Source organism: Ambystoma mexicanum, chromosome 10, assembly GCF_040938575.1.
Source record: "Ambystoma mexicanum isolate Mex_15411 chromosome 10, UKY_AmexF1_1, whole genome shotgun sequence".
NCBI classification, from domain to species: domain Eukaryota; kingdom Metazoa; phylum Chordata; class Amphibia; order Caudata; family Ambystomatidae; genus Ambystoma; species Ambystoma mexicanum.
The window spans coordinates 66676458-66695689 of record NC_090932.1 but is presented as its reverse complement, the minus strand read 5'-3'; the positions used below and the strand labels follow the sequence as shown (position 1 = coordinate 66695689).

Genomic DNA, 19232 nt, shown 5'->3' with positions numbered 1-19232 from the left:
TCCCATAGGTGCTCCTGCAGTTCCATAAGGTTATTTGCATGTAAGCATCTGCAAGCTTTGCTCAGGATCTCTTGTTTCTTGCAGTTTCTCCATTGCTGCCTTTGGCTAATGATAAAAATAATAAAAGCAATGACAGTATGTGTATGTGTCTGTCCTCTAACTATAGAACTGTATGCTCGAGTTCTTCATGTATTCGAGTGTGTGTTTATGTCCCGGAGTGCAGATGGCATGTGTGCTTCATGTCTAATGCTGCTAAGTCGTGGTGTCTCTAACGACATCAGCAACATGGCTTCTTGGCACTTTAATCGAGACTGTCGATTGAGGTGTCTTTAGTTGTAGCTTGGTGCTCCTCCTGGTCTGTAGGGCTGGCTGAGGGGGTATCTCTCGACATACTTGTCAACCATCGGTCTGTTGGGGATTCATCCAAAATAGAATGGGTGATTGCGATGTTTCCTGACCTTTTCCAGGTTATGAATTTCCTAAGAGGTGCAGGTGGGGATAGATTTACCAAAACCTCTTCAGTCCCCCCTCTGGTCTACCTGTCAACCACATCTGTATATGACAGTCCTGTAGCTCTGGGCTGCCATATCTTTGTTATTCCTCCAAGGTGTCCATAGTAGTTTGTGTGGTCGTCCAATGACCAGTGCATGTAATAGAACTCTCCTTCAGGATTACACCAGACCCACCTTCCTTCATAGTACTTTGGATCGTGCAGGTTGTCCCGCTTAATGGATTCAATCGGGAATAGTTAACACTGTGCAATTTTCGAAGTGAGCTTGTCCCGTTCTGGAACAATCTTGCCTTTTGTTCCCCGTACGTTTACATCCATCAGGATCTGAATTCCGATAGGCTCTTCTGCTGTTTTCTTGCATCTCGCCATGCAGATCTTGATCCCACACATGGATGCTGCTCCCAACACGAGAGCTCCTGCTTTCACCTTCAGTCCATCTGACAGCCATGATGGCATCCATGACTATATCTACGCCAACCAACTCTTGTCCTTCCCATTCCACGTGCTTCATCATCCATTTTGGCATGCATCTGTGCCAGTAATGCCAGCATCCGATAGAGTTCTGTTATCTTTTGTTGTTAGCAGGATTGAATGTGCAACAGGAACTTCCTATCTTTGCACAAACTCCTTCTTCCATAGCCATATGGAGATCCAGAACATATCTATTCTGTAGTGCCACCAACCTTATTGCTCTGAGCTCTTCCTTTATTGTGTTTAACCCATTCACTGTAGAGTTAATCGATACTATCAGCTCCCAGCGAGTGATCTGTAACCACTTGGCGTTCGTGCATGTCTTCACCAATGGTATTATTGATGTGAAGAACATCTGTGTTCTGCTGAACAGACTGTGCTCTGTGGGGATCTCTTTCAGTGCCGTTTCTGATGCGTCCGAGAAGTAATTCCCCCCTCTCTTCATTATGCTCAATCCTTCTCGTTTCTCCATCATCTCTGCCTTGGTTGTTAGTGCCGCCTTGACCGATCTCTTCCTTCGCTTATTATTGTTCATTTTCAGTAATTCATTGAGCTTTACATCCTTCTTTGGTACGACCAACAAGGGCAGGTTGATGTGTACCAGCGAGAAAACTCCTCCCCATTCAGGTGGTAGCTTCTCGTATGCTTTCGCTCCACAAGCACAGTAGTGATTCATCAGTAGTGCTGTTCCAACACTCATGGCTGCAAGTTGTTCAATTGTTTTGCACCCAATGTTCTCACTAATTTAACCTTGCCATTGTACTGATAGCACAGGGCTGGTGTCTTCAGAGGGTTTATCGGCATCGCTCCAGATTCATTTTATACCCATGTAAGTAATTTTGTTCTTGTGTCCCATTCCCTCAGGCACTTGTCATTTTCTTCCAGCACCTTGTTCACTGATGACTGGGCTAGTGTCAGTGCTTTGCTTCCCACCACTCCATCTTTCCATCCCTCGTTTGTGTACCCTCGTCCATACACTAGTATCTGTGGCCTTTCCCAGTAGCCAGGCTCTCCTCCTATCTCCTTCTCTCTTATCAAGGGACATGGCAGTTCCTTCAATGTGATAGTCTTCGTTTCTCCCTTTTCAGGTGCGTCAGTTATGTACTATATGACTTAATCTAGCCGTCATTAATTATTCATCATGTCTAATGTCTTTATGTAATTATCTTCGTATGGGAATGTTCCTTTGGACATCCATCTCAATGTTGCTGACTTCCCTTGGTATCTTCCTCGCATTTGTACCATCGCGAGATACATCAGGCATTGTGCTCTTGCTTGTGGTATTTCCGCTGCTATGAACGTTCTAGAGGCAATCATGCCGTAGGGGATTAAAGAGCAGACATAACAGCTCTCCCCAGTGGTTTCCTTACCTCCTTTTGTCATGTGTTTGTACCACATGTTGTTAGACACTCGAGCATCGTCAGTGAGATGCATGTCTACCACCTTCATGTCTATGTCAACACTGCGCTTACCTCCCCTTACCTTATCAGCAGTGTTCTCTCATCCACCTGACATGGTTGTTCCACCTGGTTGGGTCGGGCGAATGTTAGTAGAGGGTACAGCAGTAGCACTAAAAACAACATATAATTGCCAAAATATGAATCCCATTAATCTACTGAGAATTAAAAGACACAACATAACGATAATGTTCTTTATTTATTGTTCCCTTCATTTCCACTTACGCTGCTTGATTCTTGCAGCCTGGTGATACAGTTGCCATCTGAAATGCACTTAAAAAGGCATTACTGTGTTAGTATTGTCAGTGCCCTTAAGCCCGCGGACCAAATAATCACTTATGGCAAAGGTGAATACCTCCTCCCAGACCTTTCTCACTGATGGGTCTCTTAATATGGCCAGCACTGGGGGCTCACTGTGGTCAAGGTGTGGGTAGGTTTGGGCCAAAAACTCTACAAAGACAAGGTAATATACTCCAGGGGATCGTGCTCTGAATCTGTTGAGTCTCCTCACATAGTCTACAAACCGGTTAGAGGACGTTTCTGGGTGGAAGGTAACATGGGTGAAACAAACAGTACAATCCCCACAACATTCACGTAGACCCTGCGTGTGCGGAAAGGGAAAATAACAAACAGACAGTGTATTGTCAGTCGATTTGTACAAGTATGCCATTCACTGCATCTGCTGCTTGGGATCGTGTGACAGTAGGTGTCTGTGTCTCCCATAGCGTGTAAATTCAGCACGCACTTGCAGCTTGTCAAGGTGCTGAACGTTGGCCCTGTCGGTCACAGAGACTTTGTTGCCAGGTGAGGCGACTACTTTGTAGGGCTTCATGTCCTGCAGGTGGTTCCAAACAGTTTTACCTACTAGCTTCACAGCATGGTATGCCACTTCCTCAACCACACGGGGTCCAGTAAACCTAGGCGCACTCCAGTGCCGAATAGAGTGTCTTAGTTCACAGTCTTGCGGTGCGTTGTCGCAATTGATCTCTTTGCCGTCTTCTGGGCCCCCCTGGATTCGCTGTATCTGGTGAGAGATAAAAGAAGTGCTAGCAACCAGAGAAGTAATGTACTCGTACATCTCCTGCCCTAACACACCTGCACTATTCTCACAGTCTTTCAGTGCTCTTGTGGGAGGAGCCAGGGGAAGATGCATGTGCCGTCCTGTCACCACCACATGGGGTGTTAAATGGTGGTCAGACTGTTAGGGTGAACCCCCAGGCAGGCAGGGCCGTGCTAGGAGTCCGCAGATGCAGAGCCTGTGGAAGGCCTAACTCCTTCCCCTTAGCCAAAAGAACTCAGGGTCCACGCAAGTAGCAAGGATAACAGAGGTTTATTAGAGGCCAACAAACCAACTGGGTCACATGCTAGGAGTGAGGTCCAGGCACATCTGCCAAACTCAGGCTTGCAGGCCAGTTTTCTTACTGTGTGACATCACAATCTGTGTCATACCTCAGGCTCCTCTCCAAAACCTATCCCTGTCCCGGATAGGCTGTGGAGTGGTAGCTCACCTATGCAAACCCATATAGATGTGATGTGATTAGGCTACATTATAGCAGGTGTCAGGCTTGGACAGTCTCCTAAAATTGTTACACCATATTTGTTACAGTGAGCAGACCCTGTAATTGGTCAGTGACCCCCGCCGTCTACCCCTGGGACCCCGGTGTGTGATTGCGTGAGGTGCAGGCCCCCAAGCCTGGGACAAACTCTGTTCCCAGCCTGCAAGACACCTGTGAACAGTGCATGTGCAACTATGTGTCTGCTAGATGTAATTTTGTATCTGTGACATAACAGTGTGTAGACTATTGCTGCCGTGAGCGGGCCCCATTCCCGGCGCAGAACTGTACCTTAGATATACCAGTATATTTGCAACCTGCATCTGGGCCGTGAGACAGTGTGATCTTTGCAGCTACCAATCTTGGCATCATCTCAGCTCAGCCAGATCACGTGTTGGGGAGACCACGTTTGTGCGCTCTGAATTACCCTTTATTGTGCTGATCGCGGCCTCGTCTAGCAGCCTGTGTTACTTGGGTTCAGGGTGTGGAATGTTGCTTGCACCACTGAGACCTTGGCAGCGCGCGCAGTCCCTCGCTGCAGTGATTCTGCTTGTGCAGAATTCTGTGGTCTTGAGGTTTCCTGCGACCATTGGGCCAACTATATTCTAAAGCCATAGTCGGGCTCCTATTGTATGTGTCTTCTATAGTGTCCATAGGTTACTTTACTTTACTTTATAATATCTAATATAGCGCAGCAATTGACCCATAGGCATAATGGCGCTGACAAACATAGAAACAGTGACCGGGAGAAACAGAAGTCCACGAGTCAGGGGGGAGAAATTACAGTGGACTCATGGTAGGATTTGAGCGAACAACCAGGTGTTTAATGTCTTCTTAAAAGGCTCGAGCTTAGTCTGAAGCCTTAGATCCAGCGGTAGCTGATTCCAGGCCAAAGGAGCAGCCACTACGAAAGCCCTCTTTTCAGTCTTCCTGGATTTGCATCTTGGAATAATTAAGAGATTTTGATTATTGGATCGGAGAGTTCTGCAGGAGCCTCTTAACAACTAGGTCCTCGAGATATCCTGGCATGGTGCCCCGCATACATTTGAATGTAATAGTAAGGAGGTGAAAACGAATTTGCGCCTCCACAGGCAGCCAGTGTAGGGCCCCTCTGGCCTCTGACACATGATTACATTTGGCCAATCCCTTAACTACTCTCACTGCCCTTTTTTGTATGACCTGGAGTTGGTTGGATTCTTCTTTACTGAGGCCTGTCAGTAGGCTACAACAATAGTCGTGTTTAGCCCCCACTATTGCTCTTGCCAGTATCTCTGCGTTGATCTGAGTAATAAGCGGATGAAGATGCACAATCAGTTTGATATAATAGGCAGCAGATGAAACCAGACTCCCTACTTGAGTCTTCATGGAAAGGTTCTGGTTGAAGCTAACTCCTAGTGACTTGACTTTTTTCAGTGATGTGATCTTGATATCGCCAAGTTGGAAAGCTTCATAGTCCTGGCTCAGCTTAGAAAGAGCAGCCGGTGAACCTACGATAAAGAGTTCTGTTTTGGACCTATTGAGTGCTAGGCCATTCACAACCATCCAATTGTCAATGCTGGCATAGGCTTAGTTCAAATTTTCCTTGTCAAGTTTATGACTGCCAGTCAGGGGGATAATGCACTGAGTATCATCAGCAAAGTTAGTAAAGCTTATCCCTTCCTGATCCAGCATAGCATAAAAGGGAGCCGTAAAGATGATGTATAAGCAGGGGGAAATACTCACCTGCTGTGGAACACCAAATTCTATTGTTATACTAGCTGCCTCTGCTGACTCAGAACAGACTCTACTTTTTCTGTTCTCCAAGAATGATGAAACCCAACGAGATGCGGTTGGGGAGAAATTTGCAACCTCCCCTAGCCTAGAGACAAGTAGGGAATGGTCGACCAAGTCGAAAGCTGCTGTAAGATCCAGCAACATGAGCATAGAGGGAAAACCCTTATCCAGGCGCTCATGGAGCCTCGATTTCAGCTCGAGGAGGGCTGTCTCCGTGCTATGTCCGGCCCTAAAGCCCGATTGCTGTATATTCAGGACCAGAAAGTTGTTAAGATGACAGGCTACTTCAGTGTAACCAACGCGATCCAAGATCTTTAGTATAGAAGCTTTGTTGGTAATAGTTCTGTAATTTAAAGGGTCTCCATGAGAAAACCCAGGTTTCTTCAATAAGGGAGTCACACATGACTGTTTAAGGGCATCGGGCACAACACCCTCTGCAAGTGATGTATTGACAAATGTGCCATATGCTGCCAAAAGAGTCGGAAGCAGGACTTTATGATGACAGCAGAGCGTGGGTCACCTCTGCAACTAGTCATTTTAAGATGAGCCACAATTTTCGAGAGTTCCTCCAAAGAAATGGGGGAGAAATTAAATTGGGGAATAGAGGTGCATCTTTTAAAATTTTCAATGCTCTGCTGGGACGAATTCGGTAGTGCGCCAGATTTCTGAATTGTTATCTTGGCCTTTATGTCATAGAGTTTCTTAGACAATAGCGTCCTGAATACTCTGACACCATGCCGTGTCTTTAAGTAACGGGAATATATCAGGTGAACAGGTAGACTCCTGCTCTTTGAGGATTTTAAAGAGCTCCTTAGTCTCCGATTTCAAGTTCGAAATCCTGTCGTTAAAGAAGTTCGTTTTGGCGGCCGGGATAGTGACTTTGCAACTTCTAACAGCGTCTTTGTATGTCTTCAGTGAGCCAGTCCCTGGGTTGCTTTTCCATGCGTAAAACAATTTAATCATGTTTGATTTAATTTTTTGTAAATCAGGCGAAAACCATGGTTTACTTTTTATGGTAGGACTGACCTTTCTCTGTTTTCCGGGTGCTAGGGTATTAGTGATGTTTTCCAAGTTGGACATCAGGGCTTTGGCCATCCCCATTAAGGAAGAGGAAGACAAAAAAAATAAATCATGGCTCAGCAGTTGGGTCACTTTTTCCAACGTAAGGTTCCTGGGATCTCTACCTATTGATCCCAGCGTGGTTTGACCTCTAATTTTGAGCGGGTAATCTGCCCGAATAGAAAAGTGTAGAAAGAAATGGTCGGAATATGGGCAGGGTGAAACTAGTGGGTCAGTAGTACTCATGTTGATAGCAGCGACCCAATTCAGGGTATGCCCCAGGTTGTGGGTAGGTAGACGATTTCTTTGGGTGAAGCCTAAATTGGCCAGGACTGTTTCTAACACAAGGCCCCAGGGGCCGTCCATATGGCCTAGCCAACAATTAAAATCGCCTATGAGAAGGAAACCAGAATTAGGCTTAAGACAGGATATGAGATGGTTAGATAGGGCTGAAGTAAAATCTTCCACTACGGAGGAGGGCCTATAAATCACCAGTAAGTTAAGGGTAGATTCCGCATTGAAGCCGATCTTAACCTGTAAAGATTCAATGCAGTCCATGATGGTCCCTATTTTTTTTCATACAGATAATGTAGATTTAAAGATAAGGGCCACCCACCCACTTTACCCTCAAGTCTATCTGCTCTAAACATAATGTACTCCTCCGGTATGGCCATGTTAAGCGCGAGACCAGCAGTGTTATGTGCCCACATTTCAGTAATGGCGCAGATGTCTGTGTCCGAAGGCTCAATATAGGCTGCAACCTCAGTGGCATGTTTTACAATTGATCTAGTATTTAATAATAGACACAACAGTTTGTGCACTGGTAACACTGAATGCCCTGAAATCATGTATGCCTGCACTGCTCCCTGGGATATAGATGGCTGCAAATGTATATCCTCAGCCAGTAATGGCGTACAGAGGTCTACAGGCCTATTAATAAGATTGCTGGGGGCACTACAAAACAATGGGCCTCATTACGAGGTGGGCGGAATGGGTTTAACGGCGCCGGTAATGGTGCCAGTGCCAGTGTCAGTAGACCCATTCCGTCCTATTACAAGGTTCCCTTTCTGGACCCGTTCTGAAGTCTGGTCAGACCAGACATCCTTTGCGGGTCCCGCAAGGGGACCATGGAGCTAATAACGGGCCCGCTATTAATGGGCCCATTATTAGCTCCCTCCCCATTCGCATTGAGCCCTATGGGGGCTCAAATGGGCATGGAGATGGGTTTTTTGAATGAGGAATTACTGAGTCCTCCAATGTTGGAATGGCCCGGTAATTCCTCATTCAAGGAACCCGGACCCGAGTTTGGAGGCACCATGCCCTTATTAAGGGCATGGCTATCTCCAAACTCGTAATGAGGCCCATTGTCTTCAATAGGGAATCTGTTTGCTTGGTTCTATGGGAACTATTGTTCCCTCTGGCTCGTCCAATGGTGTTTCTGTCCTGAACAGGTATTCGTTTGGAAATCGCCACATTTTCCCTGCGATGCCTGGAGCCATGCAATAGCAATGCCAGTCCCATACTGGAACATCTCTGGGTCCACTGCCACCCCCCTCTGTACCATGCATCCGCAATATGCTTGGACACTCTGCCTTACATTGAGCATGTGTATGCCTGGTGTTGCGCACACTATGCCTTTGTCTGTGAATGAGATGGTCATGTTTAGTCTGCTCATAATGTCTCATGCCAGTATGTTTACAGGTGTCTGTCGAGAGTAGAGTAAAGGTAGTGATAGATTGTGATCTCCTATAGATAGTGAGATATTATCAGTAAAATTAACCACTTCCTGAGCCCCAGAGAATCCTTGAGTGTTCATGACATCGCCTGACAATGTAAATGTTCCTTCCCTAATGCATGACCTAGTCGCCCCGGTGTCAACAAGAAAGGAAAAAGTGTTGTCACCTATCGCCACCCCTATGCGAGGTTCCTCCGCAGGGTTGGGTGTGATCGACAGGATGGGGCACATCAAGTTCATCTGTGGGCTGTCCTATTCAGGGTGCAAGGACAACCCATTTCCTGTAAAGGGGTTGTTCCCTACCATGGTTACTCCCCCCAGTCGTCGGACGGATACTGTCGCTACTGTGTCCACATGTGCTGGTGCATCATCATTCTGTATCTGTGCTTGTTGTTGTGTGATCCCTCTAATATGTGGTGCCTTTAGATACTGTGGTATTGGTGCTGGCATCTGTGGTACCTACATATGTGCTGGTGGTGCTTGTGCATGTGTTTGTGCTTGTGCTTGTGCATCTGTTGATATGTACCTTGCATCTGCCCTTGTGGTTGCTGGTCCTGTGCATAATAATCGTCTTGGTCCCCTTGATATGGCTGCTGGCCCTGCCCTCCCCAATTATGTTTCATTTCTCTAAACGGACATACCCTTGAGATGTGTCCTAGCTGTCCACAGGTCCAACACTGTGGTGGTTCCCTCCCTTGTGCTTGAAACCCCCCCGAAAAGTCCCCAGGGTACTGCTGCACCTGTTGTCCATACCCCGAAAGCCTCCCGAAAACCCCCATTGATTGTGATGCATCTGTGGTCCAAAGCCACACCCCATCTGTAGGCCCCCCACCTCAGAACCTCTATTTATGGTTGTCCTGCCCCATGTACCCTCCTCCCAAGGGCGGTGCAAACTGCTGTGGTTGCAATTGTTGCTGCTACTGTGCCTGTGAGGTGGGGCTGTTTATAACTGCGCCTTCCAACACATACTTCGATAGCTTTCTCTTCCTCTTTACTAGTTTTGCTTCATCTGCCTTCCTGTCCTTTGCTTTTTGCTTAACCTTCTCCTGCCATAGTTTTCAATGATACACTATTGTGAGCTGTATCTCCAGCCATTCTTTCGCTTCCATCCCTACCAATTTCTTCAAACTCTTCTGAACTTGGTCTGGAAAGTCCCTGCACTGATATGTGGTAGAATATTGCTACTGTCTTGTCCCAAAGCTCTTGAGTTTTGAAGTGCCAAAGCTCTTGAATCTCCTGAATGTACTGCACCGGATCTTCAACTTCCCTCATCTTACGTGATGTAATCACCCCTATGTCTGACATATCTGGATATTGTGTTTTCAATGGTTGCCATACTACTGCCCTGCAGTTTGCAAATGGCGACCCGTAATGTGCTGTGTTCTGTGTAGTCACCCCTGGGAAACCCGCCCTCTTCCATATATCATCTGCTGCGTCTCCTAGTATCGATACTAACAGTCCCTTTATGTCACCCACTGCAAGCCTATGGCCCACGAACTGAGGTCTCACCCCACCCTCTCTCCAATAAGGGCATCTGTGTGTATGCTGTCTCCTCCTCCAGTGACCTTTGTTCAGTTTAATTTGTCGAGGCCCCCTCTCGCTCTCAATGCATGCGCATACATCTACTGGTTCTAATATGGGCACTCTTCTGCTGTCGTAATAAGCCCTAGTCAATCGTCCCCTTCAGCAAGCTATGGCTGTCGCCCCTCTCCTTCGCCCTGGGAGATAGATCCCTTAGTCTGTTAATATAGGTGCTGTGTCAGGTGCAAAAGTCTTCTGCCTGCTGTACCTGCTAATCTGAGTCACCCTCCCTCTTCTCACTCTGTATGCGTCCTAAACTCCCATAACACCCGTTTGTCTATCCCCGTCCCTGTGGACAGTGCTTGGGCTGTTCCCCCCTCTCGTCCCCACTGTACTTGGCCTCACTGTCAGATCCAGTGTCCATGTTGCTACAAAAGTTATTGGCAAAACCCAGTCTCCTTGATGTCAGTTCTGTGTTGGGCTTCATACTGAGATCAATGTCTCTCAAATCATACTTGCTGCCTCCTGCCCTGGCCCCTAGGCCTTCTCCTCCTCCTTCTGATGTGCTCCTTCCCTGAGAGCTTGTACTGTCTGGCTCTATCCATCTGTCCTTCTCAAATCTATCCTTTCTCCTAGTTAGTGCTACTTGTGTCTTTACTGCTCTTATAGCTCAAATGTCCTCTTCCCTGCGCGCTCGCTCCCTTGCCAGTCTGGTCAACTGTAACTTTCTCTGTTCTCTCTCAGCTAAATTGCTTTTTTCGTGCTCTGCTATCTCCCTCCGTCTCTCTGCCTTCTCCAGCTCCTGTTCCTTTTTCTCCCAAATCTCTCGTTCCACCCTCTTCTGCTCCTTCAGGTGTCTCTCGATCCTTTCTTCTCGTTCCCTTTCCATGTGTTCCTTCTCTTCCCCCTTCTTTGTTCTCTATCCTCCCTTTCTAACGTCTCTTCTCTCCTTCTCCCCCTGTCTTCGTGCTCTACTCTTACTTCCCTGTCCCTCTTCCTCCTGTCTTCCTCATCCATTATCTCTGCCCAATCTGTCATGTTGCTGTTCCGCTTCAGGTCTTTCTATCACCTCTGTTGCCCCTTCTTGCTCTCCATTTGTCTTCCCTTGCAGTTTCAGGTGTACATGTGCTGCTATCCACTCATTTGTAGTTATGCCCTCGAGCCCCTCCTTCGTACCCAGCTGTGCCTCACTGCTCGCCTCTGGGTCATTAACTTGCTGCCCTGCACCTTTTAGCTTCTCCTCCCTTGTGTATGGTGGTGGCTCATATGTCAGATTTGAATACCCCTCTGCTGCCATTAGTGCCCTCATTGGATACATTCTTTTTTCATCATCTGCATCATCGGATGCTACACCCTGAGGGGCATGGGGAGGTGTGGAGGGATGGGTCCCTTGGTCTTTTACCACCTGCTGGCTTAGCATCCACTGATGCCTTGCGGCATCCCCATCGCCCTCCTGGAACATGCACCACAACTCGAATATTGCCATGCGTTTTGTCAATTTCTTCCCCTTATAGGTACCCTGTATATGTGTTAATAGTGATTGCTGCACACCTTTGGAGAAACTTCCACAAGGTAGCCATGGTTTGGTTAATTTACCCTCAGTACTTTTGGACCATTCTATAATATATTTACAGATGTATGCCCTATAGGGTAGCATTGTCTTACACATCTGCTGAAGGGGTGTATCCCCCACATTTGCTTTGATACATTTTGGTACGTTTACCTGACCTCAAGTCGAGGATTTGGACAGTCCGCCGTTAAGGGAGAGAAGCACAATACAATAATGATACTTTGCAATGTCTAAAAGCCTCTCACGCTTCAAAACATACAGGCGTGCTCTGCGCACCTCCCGCCTTTGCACTCGCTGCCTCCCTAGGCACACCTACAATCTCTGGCATGCGATTTCCGCACACCGCCGCTTGCTCCCCTCGTCTGCCAGTCCCAATTCTCTGATACTAGTTCCTCACTGTCTCAAGCTCACTGTGTCCTATGTTCAAACCTATGGGTGACGTCACCAGGCTAGCAATACAGCATAGGAAAATCAAATATTGCGCACACACTGTAATAGCCTGTTACTCCCACACCACACAAAACCCCACAGCTGTATTCCGATGCTCCAGGCAGAGTATTCCAATATTCCCTTGTGATCGAACTATACCCGCTGCGTCGCGTAGCGTGCACAACATCTCATTCCAGGAGACTTAATCAGTCGACTCACCTTCCTCAATCTAGGCCAGCTCCCTTGCTAACCCTCATGGGGATAATGTCATCTATGACCCAAGCTAAAACGCTCAACCCACAGGAACACCTCTATTTACATAGTCTAGGTTATTCACCAGAACCTTTTAGCTCTGTGCCCTAAACATAGAAAAGGGACTCCTACCTCTGCCCCTGTCCCTACTCACTTTTGACAATACTAGACAATACATTAGCAATACTCGACAGTACAAAGCAATACTCCACAATACTCAATATCGTCCCCCACACCCACAGTTGCTGTTAGACTCTGTCAATACTTAAACACTGTGGTGTGCTAGCGCTGCTTGGCTGTCGGCTCCCTGTGAAGGCACTCGCCGGCCCATCTTGGTCTGCCTGGACAACTCGATAATTCACAAGGGGCTCCTCACGACCGGTACACAGGCACGCATTTTCCCATCTTCTCAAAATATGCGAGGGTCCCGCAGTCTCTTAGGTTCGGCAGCGAAGGAGACAACGTGGTGCCGGGCTGGCACAGCCAACCATGCATCTGCTACCAACTTGTTGGGACAAACTCCCAGGTATGCCAGAGGCCCACTGGAGTTCACGGAATCTTGGAAGGCCAAACACCTTCCATAGGACAAACTGAGGACTCATGCAACGGAATGTTCAAACTGCAGTTTATTACAGACAAAACCAACAGGGATCAGCACAGGGACAGAAGAAATCCGTGGACGTCGCAACTTCTCCTGGCTCGCAGGCCAGTTTTGATACAAAATTGTGTCACTGCTCCGTCACTACTTAGGTCTCTCTCTAAAAACCTATCGACGTGTGGGATTGGCCATCAGGAGCCTAATAACGTACATGGTCACCTCTATGTGTTATTCTACTGGCTCTCCCATGTCAGGTGGATTACCTGGTCCATCCCCAAGTCACTATCTATAACAATGTTGCAGTGTGAGTTTCTTGCCATTGGTTCTTGCCTGTTGGTACCCACCCCTAGGATACTGAACTGTGATTGGCTAGAGCTGACGTCCCCAGGGCTGGGATCTGCAAAGGTTCTCAGCTCTTGGTGTACCATTTCAAGGTAATAAGAATAGCTATGTGTCTGCATTGTAACTTGTGTGTAGCACCTTGGTCTATGAGAGTGCTCTTTTTGCTCAGGGCAACACTTGTCTCACATTGTAGGAACTTTGTTGCAGTCTTCTGTCCGGTTGCCTGAGATCGGCTCCCTTTCCCAGCACTGGTGGCTGTCCATTGTCTGCGTCTGATGGGTCACGTGTTCGGAGGCCATGATTTTGAGCTGTGCAGCTCTGAATTATGAGGAATTATTTGTATTTACTGCAGCTGGTGCTTTTGTCGATGAGGGAATGGAATGTCATCTGTCCGTATCTTGTGACCTTGGCAGCGGGTCCTGTCTCACACGTTTTGCTCTTTGTCCAGCTAGAATCCAGCTCAGCTTGGCTCTGGCTGAGAGGCCTGTGACCTGCTGTAATTTTCCTAGACCATTATAATGCGGTTTCTACAGTGTTCGTGCTATACTACATTCTCCATAGGTTAGTCACACTTGGTTCTGTCAGGTCCCATAGGTGCTCCAACAGTTCCATAAGGTTATTTGCATGTAATCATCTGCAAGCTTTGCACAGGATCTGTTGCTTCTTGCGGTTTCTGCGTTGCTGCATTTGGCTAATGATCAAAATAATAAAAGCAATGACAGTATGTATATGTGTCTGTCCTCTAATTATAGAAATGTACGCTCGTGTTCTTCATGTATTTGAATATATGTTTATGTCCCAGACTGTGGATGGCACGTGTGCTTCATGTCTAACGCTGCTAAGTCGTGGTTTCTCTTATGACGTCAGCAACATGGATTCATGGCGCTTTAATCGAGACTGTCGATTAAAGTGTCTTTATTTGTAACTTGGGGCACCTCGTCCTGGTCTGTAGGGCTGGCTGAAGGGGTACCTCTCGACATACTTGTCATCCACTGGTCCGTTGGGGATTTGTTTCAAATAGAATGGGTGATTGCGATGTTTCCTAGCCTTATTCCGGGTCATGAAGGGGAGGTGGGGGTAAACTTGCCCATCCCTTTTCAAAACCGTTTTAGTCTCTGAATTGTACTTTTACAATTCCATAGTTTTATTGCAAAATCACACTATTTGTTCAAAAGTGAAATATGACATTGAACGGCCAATGAAGGGAAGGAAAGTTAACTTGGCATTGTAAGAAAAAAATACATACAAGTAAACACTATGTTCATTATTACAATTGCACACAACCAACAGACTGTCAGTGATGTGCCAGTCAATCAAGGGTCACTGAACTGAAACCTAGCAAAATGTAACCCAAGTTCATATTTAGAAGAATTACCAAGATATACTACCTCAAGTGTCAAGGTGGACAGTGAATGAGTATTCATCTTTGGACTGGTCTCTGGATGTTTCTATAGATTTTGATATTCAGTTGTCTCTTTTAGGGGATATTTCCTTGTGTTTATCAGCATTGTTTTCACATGTACAGTTCATCATTTAGCCACTTCTTTTGAAAAATATACATCTTTCTAAAAACATACGGCTAATTCGATAAAAGTATTGACACATTCCCTCATTTATTGCACCATTTAAACATAGATGTCTCACTTTTTAAATATAAGTGCCAATCATTTTGGAGAATACATTTCAAAATGTTTTTGAACTATCATGTAACATACAGTTTGGTGGGTGTTCAATACAATTTGTTTTGCCCATGTCTACACATTTGAAGACAAACCCTTCAAAATATCTAGATTCAAGATTAGTTAGTATTATTAGAACATCTCAGCTATTCTTCATTGTGTAAATACATGCATTAGCAATGTAACAGAGATTGTGAGTTGTTAGGCATCTGTGAATTACACATTTTTCCAGTTGCAGATATCACAAGCATTACATTCACATTCTGAATCTGCTCCTATAAGTTTTTCAACTGTGTGCTTTTTTCAAAGATAACAATTGCGTCAAATTGCCACTGTGTTCTCATTAGAAGCCTTAAGGCACAGTCTAGTATAGAGAGAACTCCTGTATCTCAAGCAAACATTGCAATTGGAATCATATCAATTATTTATATAGTGTATGATTGATTACATTCCCAAGCACACTTCCCATTAAGACTCAAGACAGTACACTGCTTTCTTTGTACAAATATCATTTGGATTCTGTAAAATATATAATTGAACATAGGAGTGGGATATATCAAGTTACAATTTTAAATATTAACAATTAGAGATTTCTGTTTGGTCTTTTTCTACAGTTCCAAATATAACCAACAACCTGAGTGTCAGTGAGATACACATTGATTCAGTGTCTCTGACCTGGCTCCCACCAACTGGCAACAAGAGCTCCTACTTGGTTGAAGTATCAGGAGAGCCTTCATCAAGTGCAATGGTGTACAATGAATCAGTCTCCATCTTTGACCTGGTGCCTGGAAATTTCTACACGTTCTATGTGTCTGCTGTCTCTGGTGATGGTACCTTGCATGGGAACAGGAGCAGAGTCTTTACACATACGGGTGAGTTTTTTGCATATTAATGTATTTATTTATCTTTACTTGTTAATAGTTCAACAAGAACTTTAACAAAAGACAAAAAAAGAACCGATCCAATTTCATAAATCGCATATTTCCAGGTAAATGAAAATGGATACATTCACCTAAAACCGTAACAATTTCATCTATCGATCACAGCAATTAGTTTGGCACTAAAATATTAATATGTCCTTGTCGATTACATTTAACAGTACATACTTACTCAAACTCTTTTAAAACAGTTTAAAAATGTTGTCCATTCATAATAACTCCTAGCATATCTACTACTTCCTTGGCAAGTTTCTAAAATGTCACATTCCCAGAGGCTTTTCAACTATTTTCCAAACTGAATAAAGTGCAATGTGCATTTGTTAGGAATCTGAATTTGGGCAGTACTCCCTAAACAAATCTTAAATATTTTTGCAGTTGTGCAGTCTACTGCCTAGCAGGCACGTATATATTGGTCCGTGTGCAGAGCATTCTATCATTACGTGCCTTACCGTCTCCAAATGCTCAGAGGATTGACATACCCGCCATGTTCTCAATTCTTTCAGCATTCCCAGTTGAGGGCCTATAAACGTTAGCAATGGTAAATAATGAATTCTTAATCTCAGCATGAAGTGCAAAACCTCAGGGCTTGAGCTTAAAAGTAGATACGGTTGAGGTTTCAAGTAACAGTGAATAATATGTGTGACCGTGCCATAATTACAGAGACCTGTCAAATGTGTGTAATTTTGAACCCAGTCCCAGATGTTGACCTTTCTAAATAGGGAGGCCTTGACCAGATCAAAGTTGGATCAAGTCTCAGGCTGTGGCGTCCATTTCACGGTGTTGAGGAACTCAAAATGTCAGGTTTCGAGGTTCTTCCCACCGTTACATTCTTCCTGCCCACAGCTCTGACCTAAATCCTCCAATAGTGGGTACTTAGGTGAACATTTGGACTTAATATACAAGGCTCCTCACTTTTTTAGCAGTAATGTGCTTAGTGATACAATCCCAACTTCCAGCCATAAATATTCCATAGGGATGGAGGTTGCTAGATTTAGTGCTGTACACCAGAATCTCCCCTCCAAACGATCTAACCAACCAAGGTCCATTATTGTTAGTGCCTCCAGGCTGTACAAGATCATTGGACAGTAGCATCGCTTGTAAAGAACCGGAATGCCATGTATAGTGTATCCCGTAGTATCATAAGCACATTTTTGGAGGGGAAACGTCATCTGATGTGATTTCGTTGTTTGGGTCTCTATGATGCCCTCATAATTATATTTGTTGGTCATTTCAAGGCCTAAATACATATAGCTTCCCACATATTCTATTTCCCCCAGCACTGTATTAAAAACTATTTAATATACTTTTTTTATTACATACTAACATGCATTTCGTCTTGGAAAGGTTCATCGTGAGGCCATATTCGTTCACATATTTGTGAAGTTCGTTTAACATGCTGTTCATCCCACTAAGTGTGTGGTCGATTAGCACCAAATCATCGGCATACAACGTACCTCTGACACTCTCCATCCCAATTTTTGGAGGATGCCCTCATATTAATTTTTGTTGTTCATTTCAAGGCCTAAATACTCCCCCAACTTTGTGTTCAAAACTGTTTTATATAATTGTGTATTAGATACTAACATGCATTTGCTCTTGGAAAGGTTCACCGTAAGGCCATTTTCATGCACATACTTGTGAGGTTCGTTTAACATGCTGTTCATCCCACTAAGGGTGTGGTATAATAACACCAAATCATCTGCATACAACGTACTTCTGACACTCTCCATCCCAATTTTTGGGGGATTAACATCGGCACATATTCATCTAGGAATATGGTTGGCTGGGAGGTATCAGACAGGGGGGTTCAAAACATGTCCTTGGGTAGTCCTAGGTGGCTGTGGGAGAAGCTCCCCTTGAAGGCTATGGATGCTGAGGATCTCGATTGCTGGCTCCCAATATGCCCTCCTGGGTCACAGATGATGTCTGCAGACAGTTGGGTGAGTGCTCCGACCACGTTAGATCCCCCAAAGCGAATTCCACTTCCCTGGCATTTCCCCAGCACTTTGCTTGGCAGCCCCCCGTTTTTTTCAGCCTGCTATGAATTTGTGATTGCCTTAACGTCCGAGTGGCCTTGCAGGTTGGACAAAAGGACAGATTTGGTGAGAAAGATGGGGGCTAGGGGAAAGGCGATCCTCCCCTTCCACGACTCCAGCCATATCTACAGCAGTGTCCTGGGCCAAGCTGACCATCCAATACAAAGGAAATCAAATAAAACCAAGGGGCTCAGCTCCCAAATGTTTATCTCACCTCATGATGGGCCAAATCCATGGGGCACTCTGGGGTCTGCTGCACTTTTCCTGTTGGAGCTCCACTGGCAAGTCGCAAACACCCAGGCGGGAGCAAACACCCATGCTATTTCCTCCCGCGGGCTTACATCCCTGCGGGTGCAGCCTGCTGTATTTGTCCTGTTGGGGGCAGGGCTTTGGCGTCAACAATGTGGCCAGTGAAGAGAGACTCCAGGGCTCCCCAGGTGGGAGCAAACACCTGATATGATATGATATGATAGGTTATTTATAATATTTATAATGCGCCCTTTCCTCCGGTGGGTTTACACCCTTGTGGGTGCAGCCACTGTATTTGTCCTGTTGGGGGTGGGGCTTCAGCGTCCGCAATGTGGCCAGTGAAGAGAGACTAGAGGGTTCCCCAGGTGGGTTTAAAAACCCGTGCCCTTTCCTCCCATGGGCTCACACCCTCGCGGGTGCAGCCTGCTGTATTTGTCCTTTTGGGGGTGGGGCTTCAGCGTCAGCAATGTGGCTGGTAAAGAGAGACTCCAGGGCTCCCCAGGTGGGAGCAAACACCTGCGCCCTTTTCTCCAGCGGGCTTACCTCATATATGTGGTGAAACCCATCGATCACTATTGAAGAGGTCAACCATGTCTCCTGTAGCATAAAAACATCAAATTGTGTTAACATCTTGATAGTCTTGTTTGCCCCAGCAGGTGAATTTATTTATTTAAAATGTTGCTATACCATGCCACATGCCCGAGGGCCTCAGAGCGCACAAGTGAACAACACAAAAAAATAAGAACAAATGAGCATAGGAGCAAAGGATTCAGTGTCAGAGGAGCAAACAGAGCAGCAGAAGGTAGGATTGAGTTCATCAGGGGGAAGGTTGAAGAGATAGGTCTTCAGCCTTTTTTTAAACTCTGTAGTCGTAGGAGTAGCTCTGAGGCTATACGGAAGTGCATCCAAGGCCATCAGGCTTTGGACGTCAAAGGTACAACCGCCAGCTTTGGCCAATTTAAATCTTGCCTGCATAAGTTTGAGTTGGTTTTTAGACCTGAGAATGAGCGAAGGGACATAGTGCAGAAGGCGATCCACAGGTTATTTCAGTTCTAGATT

General features: G+C 45.8%; 1 protein-coding gene across 1 annotated transcript in view; it reads left to right on the top strand.

Moving 5' to 3' along the window:
* The first annotated feature begins 12820 nt into the window (after positions 1-12820).
* LOC138492814 (receptor-type tyrosine-protein phosphatase eta-like) overlaps positions 12821-19232 on the top strand; it is a 128623-nt gene continuing 122211 nt past the window's right edge. Inside the window, exons 1-2 of the mRNA XM_069620167.1 lie at positions 12821-12857; positions 15565-15822. Of these exons, the coding sequence (XP_069476268.1) occupies positions 12821-12857; positions 15565-15822 (295 nt within the window). The remainder of the gene's footprint in view (positions 12858-15564; positions 15823-19232) is intronic.